Source organism: Mustelus asterias, chromosome 15 (genome assembly GCF_964213995.1).
Source record: "Mustelus asterias chromosome 15, sMusAst1.hap1.1, whole genome shotgun sequence".
Classification (NCBI taxonomy): domain Eukaryota; kingdom Metazoa; phylum Chordata; class Chondrichthyes; order Carcharhiniformes; family Triakidae; genus Mustelus; species Mustelus asterias.
In genome coordinates, this window is record NC_135815.1 from 94058758 (window position 1) to 94085321 (window position 26564).

Here is a 26564-nt window from a genome sequence, read left to right on the forward strand (position 1 = left end):
GCAGGGTATGGGATGTGAGGCCTCAGAGCCAGGGAGTGATCGGGTGGGGCCTTGCGGTGGGGAGGGGGTGTGGGGTGGGTGATCATGCCTTGGTGGTCGGGCTGGGGAGAAGTGGCAGATAAGTCTGGCTCTGTTTAGGCCTCAAGCCTCACTAGGAGAGGTCAAGTCAGACTCGAGGGGGGCATATCGAGTTGGGTTGGACCTCAGAGGGGTAGTGTAGGAGATAAAGCCTCAGGGGCTGAGATTCAGCCTCTGCTTCGGGGGGGGGCGGACGGACCCAGATCAAGTTAGAGGGAAGAAGGGCAGTTTGGGCATTTGGGGGAGCGCGGGGGTGAGGGGGCGGGTTGGAGGGGGTGTGTGGTGGTTGCTGTGGGGAAGCAGGGGGGGAATGGTTGTTATGGGAGTGAGAGTCAGGCCTGATGGGGAGTGTAGAGTTGCTGTGGGGGTTGGGGTCGTACTGGAGAGGTGTATCATCAGGCCTGGCCTGGAGGGAGACCCCCTGGGATCAGGGAGGGTGGGGGAGCCCCATTGGAGTGATGGTTGGGGGCTGTGTTTAATTATTTATTAGTGTCACGAGTAGGCTTACATTAACACTGCAATGAAGTCAATGGGAAAACCCCCTAGTCGTAGGACTCCGGTGCCAGTTCGGGTACACTGAGGGAGAATTTAGCATGGCCCATCCACCTAACCAGCACGTCTTTCAGACTGTGGGAGAAACCGGAGGAAACCCATGCAGACCCGGGGAGAACGTGCAAACTCCACACAATCAGTGACCCAAGCCGGGAATCGAACCCGGGTCCCTGGCGCTGTGAGGCAGCAGTGCTAACCACTGTGCCGCCCACGCCGTGCCATAGTTACTACGAAGTTAGAAGTGATTTTAATTCTGTGTAACTTTATAAGTTGGCAATTTAAATTGCATTTCCGGAAGGTTCCCAGTGCAGGGCAATTGCCCAGGGGAATATCGCACTTCCGGGTCTTAGCCAAGCAAATCTTACCTGGGAACATCCGAAGGGAATTCCCCAGCGCACCTCAAGGGTAGCCCCCCACAATCTGACGCTTTGGACCTCGGAGGTTACGGCCCATTAAAACATCTGCCATTTATCAGTGCAACATTTTAGAACGTGATCTTTTATATATTTTGTTGCATTATGAATTTTTAAAGAATTCATTCCTTTCTCAGAGTTACAAAAATAATGCGCAGAGTGGACGGTGATTGCCCCCAATCCATCTCTTTGTTTGCTCCAAAAAGCAAATCAAATTGAATCCAGTTCATGATCCCCAGACAAGGAGCACACCAGATACAAGCTGACAAGCAGAGGCATTAGAATCATAGAATCCCTACAGTGCAGACAAGGCCATTCGACCCATCGAGTCTGCACCGACTCACTAACGGAGTATCTTACCCAGACCCCATAACCGTACACGTTTCCCAAGACTAATTCATCTAACCTACTGATCTTGGAACCTCAAGGGGCAATTTAGGATGGCCAACCCACCTAACCTACACATCCTTGGACTGTGGGAGGAAACCGGAGCATCCGGAGGAAACCCACGCAGACAAGGGGAGAACGTGCAAATATCATACAGACAGTCACCCAAAGCTGAAATCGAACCCAGGTCCCGGTGCTGTGAGGCACCAGTGCTAACCACTGTGCCATCATGCCACCGCAGACCTGATCTCACGCTTAATCTTATGTTTGATCTAAGCCACAGAGCCAAAGTGTTCCACGATGTTTTTAGAACATAGAAACATAGAAACATAGAAAAACTACAGCACAAAACAGGCCCTTCGGCCCCACAAGTTGTGCCGAACATATTCCTACCTTCTAGACCTACCTATAACCCTCCATCCTATTAAGTCCCATGTACTCATCCAGGAGTTTCTTAAAAGACCCGATTGAGTTTGCCTCCACCACCACTGATGGCAGCCGATTCCACTCGCCCACCACCCTCTGTGTGAAAAACTTCCCCCTAACATTTCCCCTGTACCTACCCCCCAGCACCTTAAACCTGTGTGCTCTCGTAGCAGCCATTTCCACCCTGGGAAAAAGCCTCTGAGAGTCCACCCGATCTATGCCTCTCAACATCTTATATACCTCTATTAGGTCTCCTCTCATCCTACGTCTCTCCAAGGATTTTTAAACCTGGTGTGGTTTTGAATTCTCTGGTTGCAAATTGGGTTACCCCAAGACATATGCATTCTTAATCGGGACGGCCAGCCCAGTAAGGTAAAGTGGTTTAGCTCGGTTGGCTGGACAGCAAGTTGGGGATGCAGAGATTCCTGTACCTTCTTAACCCCTCCCCTCACTGGAGGTGTCGTGATCCTCAGGTTAAAATCACCACCAGTTAGGTTAAAATTAGCAGTAAGGATAGGCAAAAACACCTCCTCCATGATCATCCTCAACACCGGTGCCCCACAAGGGAAGGGAATTTTTAAAGAATTCATTCCTTTCTCAGAGTTACAAAAATAATGTGCAGAGTGGATAGCGCAAGCACCCAATCCATCTCTTTGCTTGCCCCAGAAAGCAAATCAAATTGAATCCAGTTCATGATCCCCAGACAAGGAACATACCAGATACAAGCTGACAAGCAGAGGCATTAGAATCATAGAATCCCTACAGTGCGGATGAGGCCATTCGGCCCATCGAGTGTTCTCAGCCCTCTGTCCTTATACACCTATGACTGCGCGGCCAAATTCCCCTCCAACTCGATTTTCAAGTTTGCTGATGATGAGACGGAGTACAAGAATGAGATAGAGAATCTGGTGAACTGGTGCGGCAACAATAATCTCTCCCTCAATGTCAACAAAACGAAGGAGATTGTCATCGACTTCAAGAAGCGTAGTGGAGGGCATGCCCCTGTCTACATCAATGGGGACGAAATAGAAATGGTCGAGAGCTTCAAATTATTAGGTGCTGAGATCACCAACAACCTGTCCTGGTCCCCCCATGCCGACACTATAGTTAAGAAAGCCCACCAATGCCTCTACTTTCTCAGAAGACTAAGGAAATTTGGCATGTCAACTACGACTCTCACCAACCTTTACAGATGCACCATAGAAAGCATTCTTTCTGGTTGTATCACAGCTTGGTATGGCTCCTGCTCTGCCCAAGACCGCAAGGAACTGCAAAAGATCGCGAATGTAGCCCAATCCATCACGCAAAACAAGTTCCCATCCATTGACTCTGTCTACACTTCCCGCTGCCTCGGAAAAGCAGCCAGCATAATCAAGGGTCCCTCGCACCGCAGACATTCTCTCTTCCACCTTCTTCCATCGGGAAAAAAATAAAAAAGTCTGAGATACATACCGACTCAGGAACAGCTTCTTCCCTGCTGCTGTCAGACTTTTGAATGGACCTACCTTGTGCTAAGTTGATCTTTCTCTACACCCTAGCTATGACTGTAACACTACATTCTGCACTCCCTCCTTTCCTTCTCTATGAACGGGATGCCTTGTCTGTCTAGCGTGCAAGAAACAATACTTTTCACTGTATGCTAATACATGTGACAATAATAAATCAAATCAAAATCAAATCCTTTGAGAGGGAGATCTGACTATGGCAAATTTCACTTTATCTAGTTCAGCAGCTTTGTTTAATCTTATTTTAAGAAGTGGAAATTACTTTTTTTTAAAAATTAGACAGAAACATTTACCAGTATCATTGGTATGCACTAATCAGTTTCCTCATGAATTAAAATAAAATCTAATGGGCAGCATGGTGGCACAGTGGTTAGCACTGCTGCCTCACAGTGCCAGGGACCTGGGTTTGATTCCCGGCTTGGGTCACAGTCTGTGTGGAGTCTGCACATTCTCCCCATGTCTGCGTGGGTTTCTTCCGGGTGCTCGGGTTTCCTCCCACAGTCTGAAAGACGTGTTGGTTAGGTGCATTGACCCAAACAGGCGCCTGAGTGTGGTGACGAGGGGAATTTCACAGTAACTTCATTGCAGTGTTAATGCAAGCCTTACTTGTGACCAATAAATAAACTTTAACTTTATTTCACTTTTACTATTGTGTGGAAGCAAAAGGTGCCTCATTGTGTTTTTAGCTTAAACCAAACGGCATCCTCCAGGGCCCATGGAGATATAGGGAAGTTTCCTTTTTCAGGAGACACAAACCCTTGGAATTTTCTGCCGAAGAGTGAGCTTGTGGAGACCAAGGCACTCAATATATTCAAGGCTGAGATAGATCTCCAAACCAGAGGAGAGTTGAGGATGAAGAGGCAGGAAAGTGGAGTTGAGGTCAAGGTCAGATCAGCCCATTATTTTACTGAATGGAGGAGGAGGCTCAAGGAACCGTGTGGCTTATTCTTGCTCCTAACTCGTACGCGCTTATCTTATTAACTGAGCGCTGTTGATGGAAGCTCACCTTGTGGTGAACTCCATCTGGAACCCGCAGCCTGTTTTGTGGACAGGACTGGCTTCCAGCATGATGATTTATAAATTGACGCAAAAGTAGGCAGAAACTCTGTGGGCGGCACAGCGGTTAGCACTGCTGCCTCACAGCGCCAGGGACCCGGGTTCGATTCCGGCCTCGGGTCACTGTCTGTGTGGAGTTTGCACATTCTCCCCGTGTCTGCATGGGTTTCCTCCGGGTGCTCCGGTTTCCTCCCAGAGTCCAAAGATTTGTGGATTAGGTGGATTGGCGGTGCTAAATTGCCCCTTAGTGTCCAAAGATGTGCAGGTTAGGTGGATTGGCCATGCTAAATTGCCCCTTAGTGTCCAAAGATGTGCAGGTTAGGTGAATTGGCCATGCTAAATTGCCCCTTAGTGTCCAAAGATGTGTACGTTAGGTGGATTGGCCATGCTAAATTGCCCCTTGGTGTCCAAAGATGTGTAGGTTAGGTGGATTGACCATGATAAATTAACCCCAAGTGTCCAAAGATGTGTAGGTTAGGATGGATTGGCAATGCTGAATTGTCCCTTTGTGTCCAAAGATGTGCGGGTTAGGTGGATCAGCCAGGGTAGATTGCCCCTTAGTGTCAGGGGGACTAGCTGGGTAAATACATGGGGTTACGGGGATAGGGTCTGGTTGGGATTGTTGCCGGTGCAGGCTGGATGGGCCAAGTGGCCTCCTCCTGCACTGTAGGGATTCTACGATTTCTTCTATGAAACTTGATTTGCGACGGACGTATCCCGTGCCAGAAATTTTCCGATCTTTTTGTGCCCTGTTGGTCGGTGCAGATGATCTGGACTGACACACAATCCAGGGCAGCCAGGCCAGGCCCTGACATCCGAGGCATTTCAGTCAGATAGTCAAGAATGCGAGAGGGAAAATGGCGATGCAATTAACGTGAGTCACGGTCTGTGGCTTTGGAGGGAACCGATCCAGCAACAAATATCGATTACCTTTCACTGTTGCCACTTCGCCCTCTGGGTGCGCCATCCTTTGCATGGCAGTGGCAGAAACGCAAATGGGCATGTTAATCCTCTGCCCTAAGACAGTGGTAGACAAGTCCATCCTGGAAACGTCCCTGAGCATCCGTGGGCACAGTGTCCATCTAACAAGACAAACGGGAGAATTAGAGATCAGCTACAGGCCTGCCCTCAGGAAGCACTAACTTGGCATGTCAGAGGATAAGACCATAAGACCATAAGACCATAAGACAGAGGAGCAGAATTAGGCCACTCGGCCCATCGATTCTGCTCCACCATTCAATCATGGCTGATATTTTTCTCATCCCCATTCTCCTGCCTTTTCCCCATAACCCCTGATCCCCTTATTGATCAAGAACCTATCTATCTCTGCCGTAAAGACACTCAATGACCTGGCCTCCACAGCCTTCTGCAGCAAAGAGTTCCATGACTAGAGACAGGCTCAGACTAGTGGTCTCCATCTTTGGCCCATTGCCAATGCATTTCTTTGGAAGGACTGTAATCTGTGGCTCTCCTCGGCAGCAACGAGATAAGTGGATGTGAATTTGAATCTCACCACAGCTACTGAGGAAGAATTAATCAGATAAATCTGCCATAAGAGACTCATATCAGTAAAGATAGCCACATAAATATCAGATTCCTGATCGATGAGTGTTCCATAGGGAAGGAAATCTGCTGGTTTGGCCTACATGTGACTCTAGATCCTCAGCATTATAGAAACACAGAAACTAGAAGCAGAAGTGAGATGCCCTCTCACTTTTCTAAACTCCAGTGAATATAATCCTAACCGACTTAGTGTCTCCTCATATGACAGAGCTGCCATCCCAGGAATCAGACTGGTAAACCTTCGCTGTACTCCCTTTATAGCAAGGACATCCTTCCTCAGATAAGGACACCAAAACTGCACATAATACTCCAGGTGTGGCCTCACCAACACCCTATACAACTGCAGCAAAACATCCCTATCCCTATACTCAAATTCTCTCGCTATGAAGGCCAACATACCATTCGGAGTAGGCCATTCGGCCCTTCGCGCTTGCTCTGCCATTCATTTTGATCATGGCTGATCATCAAATTCAATATCCTGACCCCCCTTTCCCCCCATATCCCTTGATCCCTTTAGCCCCAAGAGCTACATCTAATTTCTTCTTGAAACCACACAACGTTTTGGTCTCAACTACTTTCTGTGGTAGTCAATTCCACACATTCACCACCCTCTGGGTGAAGAAATTTCTCCTCACCTCAGTTCTAAAATGTTTACCCCTTACCCTCAAAATATGACCCCTAGTTCTGGATTCCCCCACCATCAGGAAACATTCTTTCTGAATCCACCCTGTCTAACCCTGTCAGAATTTTATAAGTTTCTATGAGATCCCCTCTCACTCTTCTAAACTCCAGTGAATATAATCCTAACTGACTTAGTCTCTCCTCATATGACAGACCTGCCATCCCAGGAATCAGCCTGGTAAACCTTCGCTGGGCTCCCTCTATAGCAAGAACATCCTTCCTCAGAGAAAGACAGCAAAACTGCACACAATACTCCAGGTGTGGCCTCATCAACGCCCTGTACAATTGCAGCAAAACATCCCTACCCCATATGCAAATCCTCTCGCTATGAAGGCCAACGTACCATTTGCCTTCTTTACCGCCTGCTGAAACTGCGAGCTTACTTTCAGTAACCGAGGCACACCAAGGTCTCGCTGAGTATCCACTTCACTCAACTTACGCCCATTACGGTTGACTCTTACCTGCCCTCTGAAATGGCTGAGCGAGCCATTCGGTTATATTTATAGAGGTGGCTCACCACCACCTAAGGACACATAGGGAAGAGCAATAAATGTTAGTGTGGCCAGTGTAGTCCATGTCACTACAAATATTAATAGAAGCTTGGAGTTTGAGAGGTTGAAAGATAAACTGTTGAAGTTTGGAAGGAGTAATTTGACAGGGAAGTATACTATGAAAGGTCTGACACTGGGAAGTTCCGAAGAACAAAGGGACCTTGGCGTGTTTGTCCATAGTTCCCTGAAGGCGGAAAGGCAGGTTAATAGGGTGGTGAAAAAGGCTTATGGCACACTCGCCTTTAGCAAACGGGGTATAGATTACAAAAGCAGGGAAGTCATGTTGGAGTTGTATAGAACTTTGGTGAGGCCACAGCTGGAGTACTGTGCGCAGTTCTGGTCACCACATTATAGGAAGGATGTGATTGCACTGGAGGGAGTGCAGAGGAGATTCACCAGGATGCTGCCTGGGATGGAACATTTAAGTTATAAAGAGAGGTTGGATAGGCTTGGCTTGTTTTCTCTGTAAGAAGTTTAACAACACCAGGTTAAAGTCCAACAGGTTTATTTGGTAGCAAAAGCCACACAAGCTTTCGGAGCTCTAAGCCCCTTCTTCAGGTGAGTGGGAATTCTGTTCACAAACAGAGCTTATAAAGACACAGACTCAATTTACATGAATAATGGTTGGAATGCGAATACTTATAACTAATCAAGTCTTTAAGAAACAAAATGTGAGTGGAGAGAGCATCAAGACAGGCTAAAAAGATGCGTATTGTCTCGCAGAGAAGACTGAGGAGCGACCTAATTGAGGTGTTCAAGATTATGAGGAGCATGGACAGGGTGGATAGGGAGCAGCTGTTCCCCTGAGCTGAAGGATCAGTTACGAGAGGACACAAGTTCAAAGTGAGGGGTGGGAGGTTTAGGGGGGATTTGAGGAAAAACCTTTCTACCCAGAGGGTGGTGACGGTCTGGAATGCGTTGCTTTGGAGGGTGGTGGAAGCGGGATGCCTCACATCCTTTAAAAAGTACCTGGATGATTTGATTTTGATTTGATTTATTGTTGCATGTATTCGTACACAGTGAAAAGTATTGTTTCTTGCGCGCTATACAGAAAATGCATACCGTACATAGAGAAGGAAAGGAGAGAGTGCAGAATGTGGTATTACAGTCACAGATAAGATGTAGAGAAAGATCAACTTAGTGCGAGGTAGGTCCAGAACTTGGCACGTCATAACATTCAAGGCTATGGGCCAAATGCTGGCAAGTGGGATTAGGTGGGCAGGTCAGGACCTTTCATGCATCAGTGCAGACTCGATGGGCCGAAGGGCCTCTTCTGCACTGTAGTATTCTGTGATTCTGTGAGTTGGGTCCATTGGCTGTGTAAAACTAGGCCTTTGCTGGTTGGAAAAGCAATTGTGAAAACTCAGATAGACTTTGCAAGCCTGTTTACTGACCTGAAGTTTGAAGCATCTCCTCTCAGGCAGGAGGACTTATTTTTAGCCGTGCTTCGATCTTTTTCTTCCATTCCACGGATTAAAGAGGGCACACACTCTGCACTATCAGCAGGTTGGATGGATTGGCCATGGTAAGTGTGCGTGGTTATGGGGATAGGGTGGAGGGAGAGGGCGTGGGAAAGATCCTCGGCGAGATTCTCCGGCCTCGTGATTCCTCACGGCGGGGAGGTGAGGTGTTGTTTGCTAGCGGCGGGATTCTCCGGTCCCGCCGTTCTCAATGGGAATTCCGATTGATGTCACCTCATGCCAGTGGGAAACCCACGGGCTGGGGTGCGCTGCCAGCGGGACCGGAGAATCCTGCCGGCATGAACGGCTGGAGTATTTCGACCAGTCTGTCAGAGAGTCGGTGCGGACTTGAAGGGCTGAATGGCCTCCTCTGCACTATAGGGATTCTGTGAATACCCAGCATCACAGCATTGCTGCCTGATGGATGGATTTTATGGGGAGATGGTGGTGTAGTGGTAATGATACTGGACTAGCAATTCAGAAGCCATGGGTAATGCTCTGGGGACGTAGGTTCAAATCCCATTGAATTTAAATACAATGAATAAATCTAGCTTCGAAACCTGGTCTCAGTAATGGTAATAATAAATCTGTTGTTAGTTCTTAACTTAGAGCCCATCTGATTCACTAATGTCCTTGAGGGAAGGAAATCTGCCATTCTTATCTGGTCTGGCCTACATGTCACTCCAGAGCCACAGCAATATGGTTGACTCTCAACTGCCCTCTGAAGCTACTCAATTCAATGGGGAATTAGGGATGGGCAATAAATGCTGACCTTGACAGTGACGCCCGCAGAGGAAGCAGGAGTAGACCACATGGCCCGCCAAGCTTGCTCTGTCATTCGATTCGATCATAGAACTCCTACAGTGCAGAAGGAGGCCATTCGGACCATCGAGTCGGCACCGACTCTCCGGAAGCACATCCCACCCAGGCATCTCATAGGTACAACAGGAATATTAAAAATTTGGGGTGGCATGGTGGCACAGTGGTTATCCCTGCTGCCTCACAGCACCACGGACCCGGGTTTGATTCCCAATTTGGGTCACTGTGTGGAGTTTGTACCTTCTCCCCGTGTCTGCGTGGGTTTTCTCCGGGTGCTCCGGTTTCCTCCCACAGTTCAAAAGATGTGCTGGTTAGATGGATTGGCCATGCTAAATTACCCCTTTGTGTTATGGGGATAGGGCCTGGGCGGGATTGTTGTTGGTGCAGACTCGATGGGTCGAATGGCCTCCTTCTGCACTGTGGGGATTCTATGATTCTGTGAAAACACCGAGGACTGACCAATGTGCGCTGATTCTTGGGTGAACAATGAGTTCAGGGCAATTATTAATCTTGCCAGTAAGTAATGGCCCTTTCAAATGTAGTAAGAAGTCTCACAACACCAGGTTAAAGTCCAACAGGTTTATTTGGTAGCAAATACCATAAGCTTTCGGAGCGCTGCTCCTTCGAAGGAGCAGCGCTCCAAAAGCTTATGGTATTTGCTACCAAATAAACCTGTTGGATTTTAACCTGGTATTGTGAGACTTCTTACTGTGTTCACCCCAGTCCAACGCCGGCATCTCCACATCATGCCTTTCAAATGTGGCAGGGTCACTGAGGTGGTTTCAGAACAGCCCACAAGCCTACATTGTCAGGCTGTCATGCATAATGAGTTCAACAAATTAATTGTTCTTTAGCAAGGGAATGGTGAAGGAAGTACCGAGGAATATTTCCACAGATGGGGGATTGTGTAACACTTGATGTGCAGGGCAGCCAAGAGGGCCAAGCAATTAAGTCATCTTTGGCTTCTCCACCTGAAACTTGTTTCAGAGGTCCCACTCTGTTCCCTCCTCGCCTGTAAATCCTCCTCATTGAACAGGGCACTTCCTCCTCCTGCTGCCTCTCCTCCTTCTCGATGTGCAAATCATAGAATCCTTACAGTTCAGAAGGAGGCCATTGAGCCCATCGAGTCTGCACTGACAACAATCCTACCCAGGCCCTATCCCCACAACCCCACACATCTACCCTGTTAATCCCTCCAACCTACGCATCCTGGGACACTAAGGGGTAATTTAGCACGGCCAATCAACCTAACCCGCACATCTTTGGACAGTGGGAGGAAACCGGAGCAGAACATGCAACCTCCACACAGACTGTGACCCAAGCCGGGAATCGAACCCCAGTCCCTGGCGCTGTGAGGCCGCAGTGCTAACCACTGTGTCACCGTGGTAGCAAGGTTGCACAAACATACGAATCACAACCACAACAGATGAGGCCTTCAACATGGTCCACTCTCCGCAAACCTACCCAGGCGTCTAAATCATCATTCAAGGAGCAAACCGTGTACCCGATGATTATTCTGGTGCTTGCTGCATGCATAAGAACGGCAGTCTTCTTCATGGTCTCCCCGTGTCTGCATGGGTTTTCTCCGGTATCCTCCCACACTCCAAAGATGTGTGACAAAGTGTAACAAGAGGCCATTCAGCCCATCGAGTCTATGCCAGCCCTCAGCAGAGCAAATCAGTCATATTCCCCCACTCTATCTCTGTAGCCATGCCATGTAGCCCCTCTAATGCCCACTCAATTTCCTTTTGAAATGAAAAGTCTGTGGTTCAACCACCCTCATAAGCAGCAAGCTTCAGGTCATTACGTATGGCGGCGAGAAACATTCTTCCTCACATCTCCCCTGACCTCTGGCAAAACTCTTCATCTGGGTCCTCTAGTCCTTCTACCATTAGCTAATCGGAACAGGTTTTCTTTATCTACTTTATCCAAACCTGTCAGAATCTTCTACACCTCGATCTAATCTTCCCTCATCTTTGCTCCAAGAACAAACTTTGCTTCTCCAACCTAACCTCCCACTCCCCCATCCCTGGTACCACTCGAGTAAATCTCCTCTGTAACTCTTTGATTTAATTTTTGATTTGATTTATTATTGGCATGTATTAACATACAGTGAAAAGTATTGTTTCTTGCGCGCTATACAGACAAAACATACCATTCATAGAGAAGGAAAGGAGAGAGTGCAGGATGTAGTGTTACAGTCATAGCTAGGGTGTAGAGAAAGATCAACTTAATACAAGGTAGGTCCATTCAAAAGTCTGACAGCAGCAGGGAAGAAGCTGTTCTTGAGTCAGTTGGTACGTGACCTCAGACTTTTGTATCTTTTTCCCGACGGAAGAAGGTGGAAGAGAGAATGTCCGGGGTGTGTGGGCTCCTTGATTATGCTGGCTGCTTTTCCAAGCAACGGGAAGTGTAGACAGAGTCAATAGGAGGGAGGTTGGTTTGTGTGATGCACTGGGCATTGTCCATGACCCCCTGCAGTTTCCTGCGGTCTTGGGCAGAACAGGAGCCATACCAACCTGTGATACAACCGGAAAGAATACTTTCTATGGTACATCTGTAAAAGTTGGTGAGAGCCGTAGCGGACATGCCAAATTTCCTTTGTCTTCTGAGAAAGTGGGCGACAAAGTGGGCTTTCTTAACTATAGCGTTGGCTTGGGGGGACCAGGACAGGTTGTTGGTGATGATTCTATTACTGCTGCATACATTTGATTTGATTTGATTTATTATTGTCACATGTATTAGCATACAGTGAAAAGTATTGTTTCTTGCGCACTATACAAAGCATACCGTTCATAGAGAAGGAAAGGAGAGGGTGCAGAATGTAGTGTTACAGTCATAGCTAGGGTGTAGAGAAAGATCAACTTAATGCGAGATAAGTCCATTCAAAAGTCTGATAGCAGCAGGGAAGAAGCTGTTCTTGAGTCGGTTGGTACATGACCTCAGGCTTTTGTATCTTTTTCCCGAAGGAAAAAGGTGGAAGAGAGAATGTCTGGGGTGCGTGGGGTCCTTGATTATGCTGGCTTGCATCCTCTTTATATTGTGGTTATCAGAACTGGTCACTGTATTCCAGTTTTGGTCTCACCATAAGAGCTCTGGGATGTATGGACAGCAACTCATCGCTGAACTAAATGTCTTCACCAATCGTTGAGGAAAGAGAAATGAATCTGCATCATGCCCAGACTTGGTGAAAACCCCGATTTACATCCATTTCAATGCACTTTGAATGTAACGTAAGACCTCCCTCACCAGATCTTCCCCTCACTCAATATAGTGAACCTGTCGTGGAGTTCCTCCCAGGAACAGGAACAAGAGGGTCACTATTGCCCCCGGGGGAGAGGGACATGTCCAGATAGTGCTGGTCTTGATGGGTGGCGAAACAAGAATGTGAATTAGGACCTATAGGAAGACGGCAAGAATTAACATTAAGTCATCAGGAAGCCTTCCAAATGTGAGACTTTGTGAGTGGCGAGACAGTTCCAAGCTAAGATACCCACAGAAGATGTCTCCAGGGCGACAAAGTGGCACAGTGGTTAGCACTGCTGCCTCACAGCGCCAGGGATCCGGGTTCAATTCCTGTCTCAGTTGACTTTCTGTGTGGAGTTTGCACGTTCTCCCCGTGTCTGCGTGGGTTTCCTCCCACACTCCAAAGATGTGCGGGGAATTGGCCATGAGAGATTGCCAGGGGCATTAGGAAGGTAAATACGTGGCGTTATGGGGATAGGGCCTGCATGGGATTGTGGTCGGTGCAGATGTGCAGGTTAGGTGGACTGGCCATCGTAAATTTCCCCTATGAGTCCCAAGATGTGTAGGTTAGGGGAGTAAATACATGGGGTACCAGGAAAGGGCTTGGGTAAGATGCTCTGTTACAGAGTCAGTGCAAACTCAGTGGGCCGAATGGCCTCCTTCCGCACTGCAGGGATTCTATGATCCTTCTCTGAGTCATTTTGAATCTTGCTAGCTGAGTATTGAGCTGGACTGAGTAGAAGAGACTCCTACACATATGGGAGTGGAGGAATTTCCAGATCTATCAGTAAGCTCAGTTAAAGAAAATTATTTTGTGGGAGTAGCATGAACAAAGAAACGCAGAAAAAAACAGGTTTACCAATTTGTTTTTTTAAGATCAGGAACAAAATGGATAATGGGAAGAATTTGAGCTTTTGTTCTTCAGACATTTCAGAACATCTGCCTCACAAAACGTCTTGACCGAATTGAAACATTAATTCATTGTCAGATGCCTCTGGAGAGCAGCATTCATCCACCAAGCTCAGAAAGCCCTTTTAAGAATTTAAGTCAAGTTAAATTGTTGGAATGTTATGATGTGCTGTATACAAGTTGGTGACGGTTGCAACCATACACTTCTTGGAATCATAGAATCCCTACATTGCAGAAGGAAGCCATTCGGCCCATCGAGTCTGCACCAACCACAATCCCACCCAAGTCCAAATCCCCATAACCTCTTGTATTCACCCTTCTAATCCCCCTGACACTAAAGGGCAATTTAGCATGGCCAATCAACCTAACCTACACATCTTTGGACTGTGGGTGGAAACCGGAGCACCCGGAGGAAACCCACGCAGACACGGGGAGCATGTGCAAACTCCACACAGACAGTGACCCAAGCCGGGATTCGAACCTGGGTCCCTGGCACTGTGAGGCAGCGGTGCTAACCACTGTGCCACCGTGCCTTGGTATTTTCATACGGAATTGCTCCAGCCACTATTTCATCAGAGCACTAAGCTATCTGCATTAAACAGGTTGTTTCAAGTTAAATTAGTATGAGAAAAATCATGCATTCACAATATGCATTCATTATTAGGGCAGCACGGTGGCACTGCTGCCTCACAGCGCCAGGGACCTGGGTTCGATTCCTGGCTTCGGTCACTGTGCTGAGTTTGCACGTTCTCCCCGTGTCTGCATGAGTTTCCTCCGGGTGCTCCGGTTTCCTCCCACAGTCCAAAAGATGTGCTGGTTAAGTGCATTGGCCGTGCTAAATTCTCCCTCAGTGTACCTGAACAGGTGCCAGAGTGTGGTGACTAGGGGATTTTCACAGCAACTTCATTGCAGTGTTAATGTAAGCCTACTTGTGACACTAATAATTAATAAAAACAGTAATTTCAGGCCAATTCTTTAAAAAGTCCCCAGAAAACAACATAGACATTTACCAGTTTATTTGGACCATAAGAATCAAAATGCAAGTATTTCCACTGCCTCAAAAAGCAGCCAGCATAATTAAGGACCCCACGCACCCCGCACATTCTCTCTTCCAGCTTCTTCCGTCAGCAAAAAGATACAAAAGTTTGAGGTCACGTACCAACCGACTCAAGAACAGCTTCTTCCCTGCTGCCATCAGACTTTTGAATGGGCCTACCTCGCATTAAGTTGATCTTTCTCTACACCCTAGCTATGACTGTAACACTGCATTCTGCACTCTCTCCTTTTCTTCTCTATGATCGGTATGCCTTGTCTGTATAGTGCGCAAGAAACAATACTTTTTACTGTATACTAATACATGTGACAATAATAAGTCAAATCAAATCAAATCCATAGAGTAGATGAAGGCCATTCGGCCCATCGAGCCCATGACACCAACCCTACCCAGGACCTATCCCCGTCACCCCACATATTTACCCTCCAAATCCCCCTGACACTAAGGGCCAATTTTATTTTAGCATGGCCCTAATCCCCCGAACCCACACATCTTTGGACGGTGGGAGGAAACAACAGCACCCGGAGGAAACCAAGCAGACACGGGGAGAATGTGCAGATTCCACACAGACAGTGACCCGGGGCCGATATTGAACCCGGATCCCTGGCACTGTGAGGAAGCAGTGCTAACCACTGTGCCACCGTGCCATCCAAATCAAATGTTCCTATTCATTCGATATTTCCTGAAGTTTCTCTCTTTAGTCAGTTGTTTCGGGTTTGACAGAGGGATATTTTTTCCAGATACATTGAAATGAGGGCAAAGTGAATCAAGATGCCCTGAGCTAACTTAAAGCTCCAAGAATACCTTGAGAAGGCAGTCACATTGTCCGTCAATGTCTGCTGCTCATCTGCTCCTGATCGGTAATAGTCGTACACCGCTTTGGGAAGAATATCTCTCGCATGTTGTTCAAAGTCGTCAATGCACACCGGCTTGCCAGGCATCCTTTCTGGTTCCACTTGCGGCGGAGGGAAACAGTGTCTGCTGGTAAGCACACCACACTGCACTCTGCCCTCCTACACGGTTAACATTTAACTCTCATTTCGACAGCACTTGGAGATGGACTCCATGCAAATCATCACTCACCCGAGATCTACGCATGCCAACTACCTCCCCCCTCAAAAGAAAAATGAGCATAAGTTCATCATGAGTTTGCAAAAAAAAACCCCGAGAGAGTGGGCACCTCGAGAATAGCACGGAGTTTGTTGTGTGTGGGGGTCGATCCTGGGAGGGTTGCGAAGGCACAGAGAACTTGGGTGAGTCGGCACAATTTGGGCCTTAAATCCTTTCACCCCCTGATCTTCCATTCAGCTGCTTTTTGAGAGTTAGATTGCTGACCCATTGAAACAAAACAGACAGCACAAGGACACACATTTGAAGCAGATTAATCTGCAGGTTTATGGGTGAGAAGACCAATTTAGATAAATCCAACCCTTTCAACAATTCGATATTGAGATGATTCTTGGCACCGGTTCCTGGCAAGCGGGCCAGGATTAAGCTTCTTTTACCAGTCAAGTTTATTTTGAATGGCTGCCAGGGAAGTTCCAGATCTGATGAATGAAGAACCCGAGTCTGGAAGGTTTTGAGTTGCTCCGCAGGCCTCTGTCCTGCTTTGCATTTCGTTTGTTCACAAACCTTTATAGAATCATACAATCCCTACAGTGCAGAAGGAGGCCATTCGGCCCATAGAGTCTGCACTGAGCACAATCCCACCCAGACTCTATTCCCGTAACTCCTCATATTTACCCTGCTAATCCCCCTGACACAAAGGGGCAATTTGGCATGGCCAATCAATCTAACCCCCACATCTTGGGACTGTGGGAGGAAACCGGAGCACCTGGAGGAAACCCACGCAGACATGGGGAGAATATGCAACTCCACACAGACAGAGACCTAAGCTGGGAATCGAACCCGGGTCCCTGGCACTCTGAGGCTGCAATGCTAACCACTGTGCCATCATGCCGTGATACCTTCATACAGAATTGCTCCAGCCACTACTTCATCAAAGCACTAAGCTATTTGCATTAAACAAGTTGTCTCAACTTAAATTAGTATGAGAAAAATCATGCATTTGTTATTAGGGCAGCACGGTGGCACTGCTGCCTCATGTCGCCAGGGACCCGGGTTTGATTCCCGGCTTGGGTCACTGTCTGTGCAGAGTCTGCACGTTCTCCCTGTGTCTGCGTGGGTTTCCTCCGGGTGCTCCGGTTTCCTCCCACAGTCTGAAAGATGTTCAGGATAGGTGCATTGCTAAATTCTCCCTCAGTGTACCAGAACAAGTGCCCAGAGTGTGACAATTGGGGGATTTTCAAAGTAACTTCATTGCAGTGTTAATGTAAGCCAACTTGAGACACTAATAAATAAATAATGACAATAGTAATTTCTGGCCAATTCCTAAAAAATCCCCAGAAAACAACATAGATATTTGCAAGCTTACTTGGACCATAGAAATCAAAATGCAAGTATTTCCGCTGCCTTGGAAAAGCAGCCAGTATAATGAAGGATCCCACGCACCCCGGACATTCTCTCTTCCACCTTCTTCCGTCGGGAAAAAGATACAAAAGTCTGAGGTCACGTACCAACCGACTCAAGAACAGCTTCTTCCCTGCTGCTGTCAGACTTTTGAATGGACCTACCTCACATTAAGCTGATCTTTCTCTGCACCCTAGCTATGACTGTAACACTACATTCTGCATCCTCTCCTTTCCTTCTCCATGAACGGTATGCCTCGTCTGTATAGCGCGCAAGAAACAATACTTTTAACTGTAGACTAATACGTGTGACAATAATAAATCAGACCATAAGACATAGGAGCAGAATTAGACCACTCGGCCCATCGAATCTGCTCCGCCATTCAATCATGGCTGATATCTTTCTCATCCCCATTCTCCTGCCTTTTCCCCATAACCCCTGATCCCCTTATTAATCAATAACCCATCTATCTCTGTCTTAAAGACACTCAATGACCTGGCCTCCACAGCCTTCCGCAAAGAGTTCCACAGATTCACCGCTCTCTGGCTGAAGAAATTCTTCCTCAAAGCGTAAGTGGTAAGGAGCGCTGCTCCTTCGTCAGGTAAGTCCCACTTACCTGATGAAGGAGCAGCCCTCTGAAAGCTAGTGGCTTTTGCTACCAAATAAACCTGTTGGACTTTAACCTGGTGTTGTGAGACTTCTTACTAAATTAAAGCTCCAAGAATACCTTGAGAAAGCAGCCACATTGTCCATCAATGTCTGCTGCTCATCTGCTCCTGATCGGTAATAGTCGTACACCGCTTTGGGAAGAATATCTCTCGCATGTTGTTCAAAGTCGTCAATGCACACCGGCTTGCCAGGCATCCTTCCTGGTTCCACTTGCGGCAGAGGGAAACAGTGTCTGCTGGTAAGCACACCACACTGCACTCTGCCCTCCTACACGGTTAACATTTAACTCTCATTTCGACAGCACTTGGAGATGGACTCCATGCAAATCATCACTCACCCGAGATCTACGCATGCCAACTACCTCCCCCCTCAAAAGAAAAATGAGCATAAGTTCATCATGAGTTTGCAAAAAAAAACCCCGAGAGAGTGGGCACCTCGAGAATAGCACGGAGTTTGTTGTGTGTGGGGGTCGATCCTGGGAGGGCTGCGAAGGCACAGAGAACTTGGGTGAGTCGGCACAATTTGGGCCTTAAATCCTTTCACCCCCTGATCTTCCATTCTGCTCCTTTTTGAGAGTTAGATTGCTAACCCATTGAAACAAAACAGACAGCACAAGGACACACATTTGAAGCAGATTAATCTGCAGGGTTATGGGTGAGAAGACCAATTTAGATAAATCCAACCCTTTCAACAATTCGATATTGAAATGATTCTTGGCACCGGTTCCTGGCAAACGCGCCAGGATTAAGCTTCTTTTACCAGTCAAGTTTATTTTGAATGGCTGCCAGGGAAGTTCCAGATCTGATGAATGAAGAACCCGAGTCTGGAAGGTTTTGAGTTGCTCCGCAGGCCTCTGTCCTGCTTTGCATTTCGTTTGTTCACAAACCTTTATAGAATCATACAATCCCTACAGTGCAGAAGGAGGCCATTCGGCCCATAGAGTCTGCACTGAGCACAATCCCACCCAGACTCTATTCCCGTAACTCCTCATATTTACCCTGCTAATCCCCCTGACACAAAGGGGCAATTTGGCATGGCCAATCAATCTAACCCCCACATCTTGGGACTGTGGGAGGAAACCGGAGCACCTGGAGGAAACCCACGCAGACATGGGGAGAATATGCAACTCCACACAGACAGAGACCTAAGCTGGGAATCGAACCCGGGTCCCTGGCACTCTGAGGCTGCAATGCTAACCACTGTGCCATCATGCCGTGATACCTTCATACGGAATTGCTCCAGCCACTACTTCATCAAAGCACTAAGCTATTTGCATTAAACACGTTGTCTCAACTTAAATTAGTATGAGAAAAATCATGCATTTGTTATTAGGGCAGCACGGTGGCACTGCTGCCTCATGTCGCCAGGGACCCGGGTTTGATTCCCGGCTTGGGTCACTGTCTGTGCAGAGTCTGCACGTTCTCCCCGTGTCTGCGTGGGTTTCCTCCGGGTGCTCCGGTTTCCTCCCACAGTCTGAAAGATGTTCAGGATAGGTGCATTGCTAAATTCTCCCTCAGTGTACCAGAACAAGTGCCCAGAGTGTGACAATTGGGGGATTTTCAAAGTAACTTCATTGCAGTGTTAATGTAAGCCAACTTGAGACACTAATAAATAAATAATGACAATAGTAATTTCTGGCCAATTCCTAAAAAATCCCCAGAAAACAACATAGATATTTGCAAGCTTACTTGGACCATAGAAATCAAAATGCAAGTATTTCCGCTGCCTTGGAAAAGCAGCCAGTATAATGAAGGATCCCACGCACCCCGGACATTCTCTCTTCCACCTTCTTCCGTCGGGAAAAAGATACAAAAGTCTGAGGTCACGTACCAACCGACTCAAGAACAGCTTCTTCCCTGCTGCTGTCAGACTTTTGAACGGACCTACCTCACATTAAGCTGATCTTTCTCTGCACCCTAGCTATGACTGTAACACTACATTCTGCATCCTCTCCTTTCCTTCTCCATGAACGGTATGCCTCGTCTGTATAGCGCGCAAGAAACAATACTTTTAACTGTAGACTAATACGTGTGACAATAATAAATCAGACCATAAGACATAGGAGCAGAATTAGACCACTCGGCCCATCGAATCTGCTCCGCCATTCAATCATGGCTGATATCTTTCTCATCCCCATTCTCCTGCCTTTTCCCCATAACCCCTGATCCCCTTATTAATCAATAACCCATCTATCTCTGTCTTAAAGACACTCAATGACCTGGCCTCCACAGCCTTCCGCAAAGAGTTCCACAGATTCACCGCTCTCTGGCTGAAGAAATTCTTCCTCAAAGCGTAAGTGGTAAGGAGCGCTGCTCCTTCGTCAGGTAAGTCCCACTTACCTGATGAAGGAGCAGCCCTCTGAAAGCTAGTGGCTTTTGCTACCAAATAAACCTGTTGGACTTTAACCTGGTGTTGTGAGACTTCTTACTAAATTAAAGCTCCAAGAATACCTTGAGAAAGAAACCACATTGTCCATCAATGTCTGCTGCTCATCTGCTCCTGATCGGTAATAGTCGTACACCGCTTTGGGAAGAATATCTCTCGCATGTTGTTCAAAGTCGTCAATGCACACCGGCTTGCCAGGCATCCTTTCTGGTTCCACTTGCGGTGGAGGGAAACAGTGTCTGCTGGTAAGCACACCACACTGTACTCTGCCCTCCTACACGGTTAACATTTAACTCTCATTTCGACAGCACTTGGAGATGGACTCCATGCAAATCATCACTCACCCGAGATCTACGCATGCCAACTACCTCCCCCCTCAAAAGAAAAATGAGCATAAGTTCATCATGAGTTTGCAAAAAAAACCCCATAGACAGTGGGCACCTCGAGAATAACATGGAGTTTGTTGTGTGTGGGGGTCGATCCTGGGAGGGGTGCGAAGGCACAGAGAACTTGGGTGAGTCGGCACAATTTGGGCCTTAAATCCTTTCACCCCCTGATCTTCCATTCAGCTGCTTTTTGAGAGTTAGATTGCTGACCCATTGAAACAAAACAGACAGCACGAGGACACACATTTGAAGCAGATTAATCTGCAGGTTTATGGGTGAGAAGACCAATTTAGATAAATCCAACCCTTTCAACAATTCGATATTGAAATGATTCTTGGCACCGGTTCCTGGCAAGCGGGCCAGGATTAAGCTTCTTTTACCAGTCAAGTTTATTTTGAATGGCTGCCAGGGAAGTTCCAGATCTGATGAATGAAGAACCCGAGTCTGGAAGGTTTTAGGTTGCTCCGGAGGCCTCTGTCCTGCTTTGCATTTCGTTTGTTCACAAATCTTTATACAATCATACAATCCCTACAGTGCAGAAGGAGGCCATTCGGCCCATCGAGTCTGCACTGACAACAATCCCACCCAGGCCCTATCCCCATAACCCCTCATATTTACCCTGCTAATCCCCCTGACACAAAGGGGCAATTTAGCATAGCCAATCAACCTAACCCGCACATCTTTGGACTGTGGGAGGAAACCGTAGCACCCGGAGGAAACCCACGCAGACACGGGGAGAAGGTGCAAACTCCACACAGAATCGAACCCAGGTCCCTGGCGCTGTGAGGCAGCAGTGCTAACCACTGTGCCATCACAGCGTCCATCTTGGGATAGTTTTTACAGTGTTTGAATAGTCAACATCATCATCAATAAAAGGCATGTTGTTGTCTCATAAATCACGAAGTGGGGCACGGGTGGTTAGCACTGTTGCCACTGTGGGGGTTTCCTCCGGGTGCTCCGGTTTCCCCCCACAGTCCAAAAGACATGCTGGTTAGGTGCGTTGGCTGTGCTAAATTCTCCCTCAGTGTTACCCAAACAGGTGGCGGAGTGTGGCAACTCGGGGATTTTCAAAGTAACTTCATTGCAGTGTTAATGTAAGCCTACTTGTGACACTAATGAATAAACTTTTTTTTAAATCTTGAACGTTGTGAGGCAATTCCACCATTTCCAGTTGCAGGAAGGATCAGTAACCGGAGCGCAACAGATTTAAGGTAATTTGCAAAATAACCAGAGGTGAGATGGGGAAACATCTTTTTAAAACACACTGTGTTGCTGTGATCTGGAGTATGTGCTAGAAAAGGTGGTGGAAGCAGACTCAGTGCTAACTTTCAAAAGGCCATTGGGTAAAGTGTTGGAAGGAGAAAGTTTTGGATCATGGGGAAAGGGCTGGGGAATGGAACCAACCAGATAGATCCTTTCAAGAGCCAACCCAGCCATGACAAGCTAAATAGCCTCCTTCAGTGCTGTATCATTCTACAGTGCGCACAAACCCAGCAAAACAGAAACAAATGGAAATAGAAAGACACATGACACTTACTGTTTCAAATACAACTTTCACAGAAGCCAAGGGAACTACAAAGTTTGGGTGTAAGGGTCACAGAGCAGCTGTGCTAATCGCTGTGCCACCGTGCCGGGTGCTGGGTTGACATGGCAAGCGACAGGAAGGATGTTGTCATAGTTGCAGGTTGAGCGAAGGTGTCCCGCAAAGCAGTCACCCAGCCTGTGTTTAGTCTCCCCAATGTAGAGACCATGTTGGGAGCAGTGAATGCAATAGCTGTTTAACTTTCCCTGTGTTGCGTGACTAAGAGGAATCAGATTCACTTAGCTTCCAGGGTGAATTTTGTGTCACGTTCCTTCCCGATTATTTGATAGATCACTCACCTTCCTGCCCTGGAGGGATAGCAACCATCCAGGATTGGCCTGGAGTCTCCTGGAAATTGATGATTTATCCCCCGGACTCTGCTGTATGCAACCCTGTTGAAAAATCTTTGGGACAATAGATGTTTTTTTTCTGAGCATTTCTGGAGCAGAGAAGACTGAGGGGGTGACCTGATTGAGGTGTTCAAGATTATGAGGGACATGGTCAGGGTGGATAGGGTGCAGCTGTTCCCCTGAGTTGAAGGATCAGTTACAAGGGGACACTAGTTAAAAGCGAGGGGTGTGGTTTAGGGGGGGATTTGAGGAAAATCCTTTTTCCCCAGAGGGTGGTGATGGTCTGGAATGCGCTGCCTGGGAGGGTGGTGGAGGCGGGACGCCTCACATCCTTTAAAAAGTACCTGGATGAGTACTTGGCACGCCATAACATTCAAGGCTATGGGACAAGTGCTGGCAAGTGGGATTAGGTGGGCAGGTCAGGGCCTTTCATGCGTTGATCCAGACTCGATGGGCCGAAGGGCCTCTTCTGCACTTTAGAATTCTGTGATTTCTCTTTACCAGATTCAAAAATATTGAAAATGGGGGGAGGAGAGTTTGAAGGCTGTTTGGCTGAGAGTCAAGCATCTTCTAAATGGAGAATGAATCTTTTTGCTTTCCGATTGGGGTAGGAAGGCAGCGCATCACAAAAACCGTGTGTTGCCTGAATAATTTCCGAGAGTAGGATCCGAAGGCACAGCCTCAGAGTAAAGGGACGACCCTTTAGAACAGAGATGAGAAGGAATTTCTTCAGCCAGAGGGTGGTGAATCTTTGTAGAATTAATTGCCACAGAAGGCTGTGGAGGCCGGGTCATTGAGTGCATTTAAGACAGAGATGGATAAGTTCTTGATTGGTAAGGGGATCTAAGGTTATGGGGAAAAGGCAGGAGAATGGAGTTGAGAAACATATCAGCAATGATTGAATGGCAAAGCAGACTCAATGGGCTGAATGGTCCAATTCTATTCCTTTATCTTATGGTCTAATTGGTTGGAGAATGAGGGCAAGTCACGTGATGGAACCACCAGGAATAGATTCAATCATAAACTCTGCTACTGCCCAGGTAGGTTCTCAGAGCGTCAGGGATCCCACTGGAGAGGGTGCAGTAGAGGCTGCAGCAAACCCTGTGGGACCCCCTGGGCCCGTAATGAGGCCTGGAGCTTCAGCAGAGACTTTGCTAAACCAATTACATTCAACGAAGGAGATTGTCATCGACTTCAGGAAGTGTCATGGAGGACATGCTCCTGTCTACATCAATGAGGACGCAATAGAAATGGTCGAGAGCTTCAGCTTTTTAGGTGTCCAGATCACCAACAACCTGTCCTACTCCCTCCAGGCCGACACTATAGCTAAGGAAGCCCACCAACACCTCTGCTTTCTCAGGAGGCGAAGGAAATTTGGCATGTCCGCTACAACTCTCACCAACTTCCACAGATGCACCATAGAAAGCATTCTTTCTGGTTGTATCACAGCTTGGTATGGCTCCTGCTCTGCCCAAGATGGCAAGAAACTACAAAGGGTCATGAGTGAAGCCCAGTCCATCACTCAAACCAGTCTCCCACCCATTGACTCTGTCTACACTTCCCGCTGCCTCGGCAAAGCAGCTGGCATAATTAAGGACCCCACGCACCCCGGACATTCTCTCTTCCACTTTTTTCCATCAGGAAAAAGATACAAAAGTCTGAGATCACCTATGCACGGTGTATACTTTGTCTAGCATGCAAGAAACAATACTTTTCACTGTACACTAATACATGTGACAATAAATCAAATCAGCCGCAGTCAGCTCCCGAGATTGTTCTGGAACAGTAACCCCTGCTGACCAGGGTGGTTCCCCCACCCTGCTACCTGGATCACGTGACCCTTACTCTGCAGATTGCTCCTTAAAGGGACACTTGCTACACTCTGCATTTTTTTTAATGAAGGTTTGAGTAGGTTGTGACTATTTGGTGCTGTCCCTTATATTCCAACAGCAACAGGATGTCAAACGTTCCTGAAGTTCTATGCCACCTCCCACTCCCAACCTGAAAGTCTGTGCTTCAAAGTCACTTTTGCTTCAGGCAGGCAAACACCGGTCATTTTGTACACAGCACGATCCCAAAATGTCGCACGAGATTTAGGTTGGCTTTTGGTGATGCTGGTTTGGAGTTCCATTGGCCAGGACAACAGGCCCAAATCCTTGCTCCTTCCCCAACGTCCACCTGAACCACAAAGAAAAAAAACATCTGACCAAGCCACGGTTTCGCATCCAATTCATGTCCCAATTCCTGGGACGATGGGGCCATCCAATGAGGAAATTGTTGAGCAGGTTGAACTTGTACCCATCGCGAGTTTAAAGAAATGAAAGGTGACTTGATTGATAGAAAAGATTCCGTGGCGGTTTAACTATGTGTATGCCGAGAGGGTGTTTCTCCATACGGCTGAATCTAGAACCAGGGAGCAGTGTCAGTTTCAGAATAAGGGGTCATCCATCTAAGATGGAGATAGGGTGGCACAGTGGCTAGCACTGCCTCACGGCGCCAGGGATCCAGGTTCAATTCCAACCTTGAGTGACTGTGTGAGTCTGCACGTTCTCCCCGTGTCCGTATGGGTTTCCTCCCACACTCCAAAGATGTGTAGGTTAGGTTGATTGGCTATGCCACATTGTCCCCTCAGTGTCCAAAGATGTGCAGGTTGGGTGGATTGGCTATGCTAAATTGCCCCTTAGTGGCCAATGATGTGCAGGTTGGGTGGATTGACTATACTAAGTTGCCCCTTAGTGGCCAATGATGTGCAGGTTGGGTGGATTGGCTATGCTAAATTGCCCCTTAGTGGCCAATAATGTGCAGGTTGGGTGGATTGACTATACTAAGTTGCCCCTTAGGGGCCAATAAGGTGCAGGTTAGGTGGATTGGCTATGCTAATTTCTCTCCGTGTACCCAATCAGGTGCTGGAGTGTGGTGATTAGGGGATTTTCACAGTAACTTCATTGCAGTGTTAATGTAAGCCTACTTGTGATGCTAATAAAATAAACTTGAAACTAAAACTTCTGGAAGTAGGTGAGTGTAGATAAGCAAGGCTGGAGGAGATTATGGCGTTAAGGAGAAGCAAGTCTGCAGAGGATCAGAAACCAAGGATGAGAATATTTAGTCATTTCAAATGACTGGGAGCCAGTGTGTGTCAGCGACTACAGGGTGGAATGGTGAATGGGATTTGGTGGGAGTTAAGAGACAGGCGGCAGAGTTTTGGGGATGTCCTCAAGTTTAGAGAGGATAGAATATGAAAGGCCAGCCAGATGCATTGAAATGAGTCAAGCCTGGAGGTAACCAGGGCACAAACAAGTGTTTCAATAGCAGAGGAGCTGGGATGGGCAAATAACAGACATCTCACCCACAATATGCTATGCTGCAGTGAGCATTAAATTGATAAGATCATTCATGGATAAGGAGGTCTTGTGGGCAGTGGGACAGCACAATGGTTAGCTCAGCTGCTTCACAATCATGATGTGGAGACGCCGGCATTGGACTGGGGTAAACACAGTAAGAAGTTTAACACAGGCCTTACAGTGCCAGGGACCCAGATTTGATTCCAGGCTTGGGTCACTGTCTGTGCGGAGAGTGCATGTTCTCCCCATGTCTGCGTGGGTTTCCTCCGGATGCTCCAGTTTCCTCCCACAGTCCAAAACACACGCTGGTTAGGTGCATTGGCCATGCTAAATTCTCCCTCAGTGTACCCGAACAGGCCCCAGAGTGTGGCGACTAGGGGATTTTCACAGTAACTTCATTGCAGTGTTAATGTAAGCCTACTTGTCACACTAATCATAGAATCCTCCAGTGCAGGAGGCCGCCATTCGGCCCATCGGGTCTGCACCGATCACAATCCCACCCAGGCCCCATTCCCACAACCCCATGCATTTACCCTAGCTAGTGCCCCTGACACTAAGGGGCAATTTAGCATGGCCAATCCACCTAACCTGCACATCTTTGGACTGTGGGAGGAAACCGGAACACCCGGAGGAAACAAATGCGGCCACGGGGAGAATGTGCAGACTCTGGGTTCGAGCCCCA

General features: G+C 47.6%; 1 protein-coding gene across 2 annotated transcripts in view; it reads right to left on the reverse strand.

The window, feature by feature from the left end:
- hao1 (hydroxyacid oxidase (glycolate oxidase) 1) overlaps positions 1-18041 on the reverse strand; it is a 42993-nt gene extending 24952 nt beyond the window's left edge. Inside the window, exons 1-2 of one of the 2 annotated variants that reach the window (XM_078230358.1) lie at positions 17897-18041; positions 5348-5499 (exon numbers count right to left, since the gene is read on the reverse strand). In XM_078230358.1, the coding sequence (XP_078086484.1) occupies positions 5348-5499; positions 17897-18033 (289 nt within the window). In that variant the 5' untranslated portion in view covers positions 18034-18041. Of the gene's footprint in view, positions 1-5347; positions 5500-15504; positions 15684-17896 lie in introns of those variants that run through there. The other variant, XM_078230360.1, reaches the window with a different exon arrangement.
- Positions 18042-26564: the final 8523 nt, after the last annotated feature.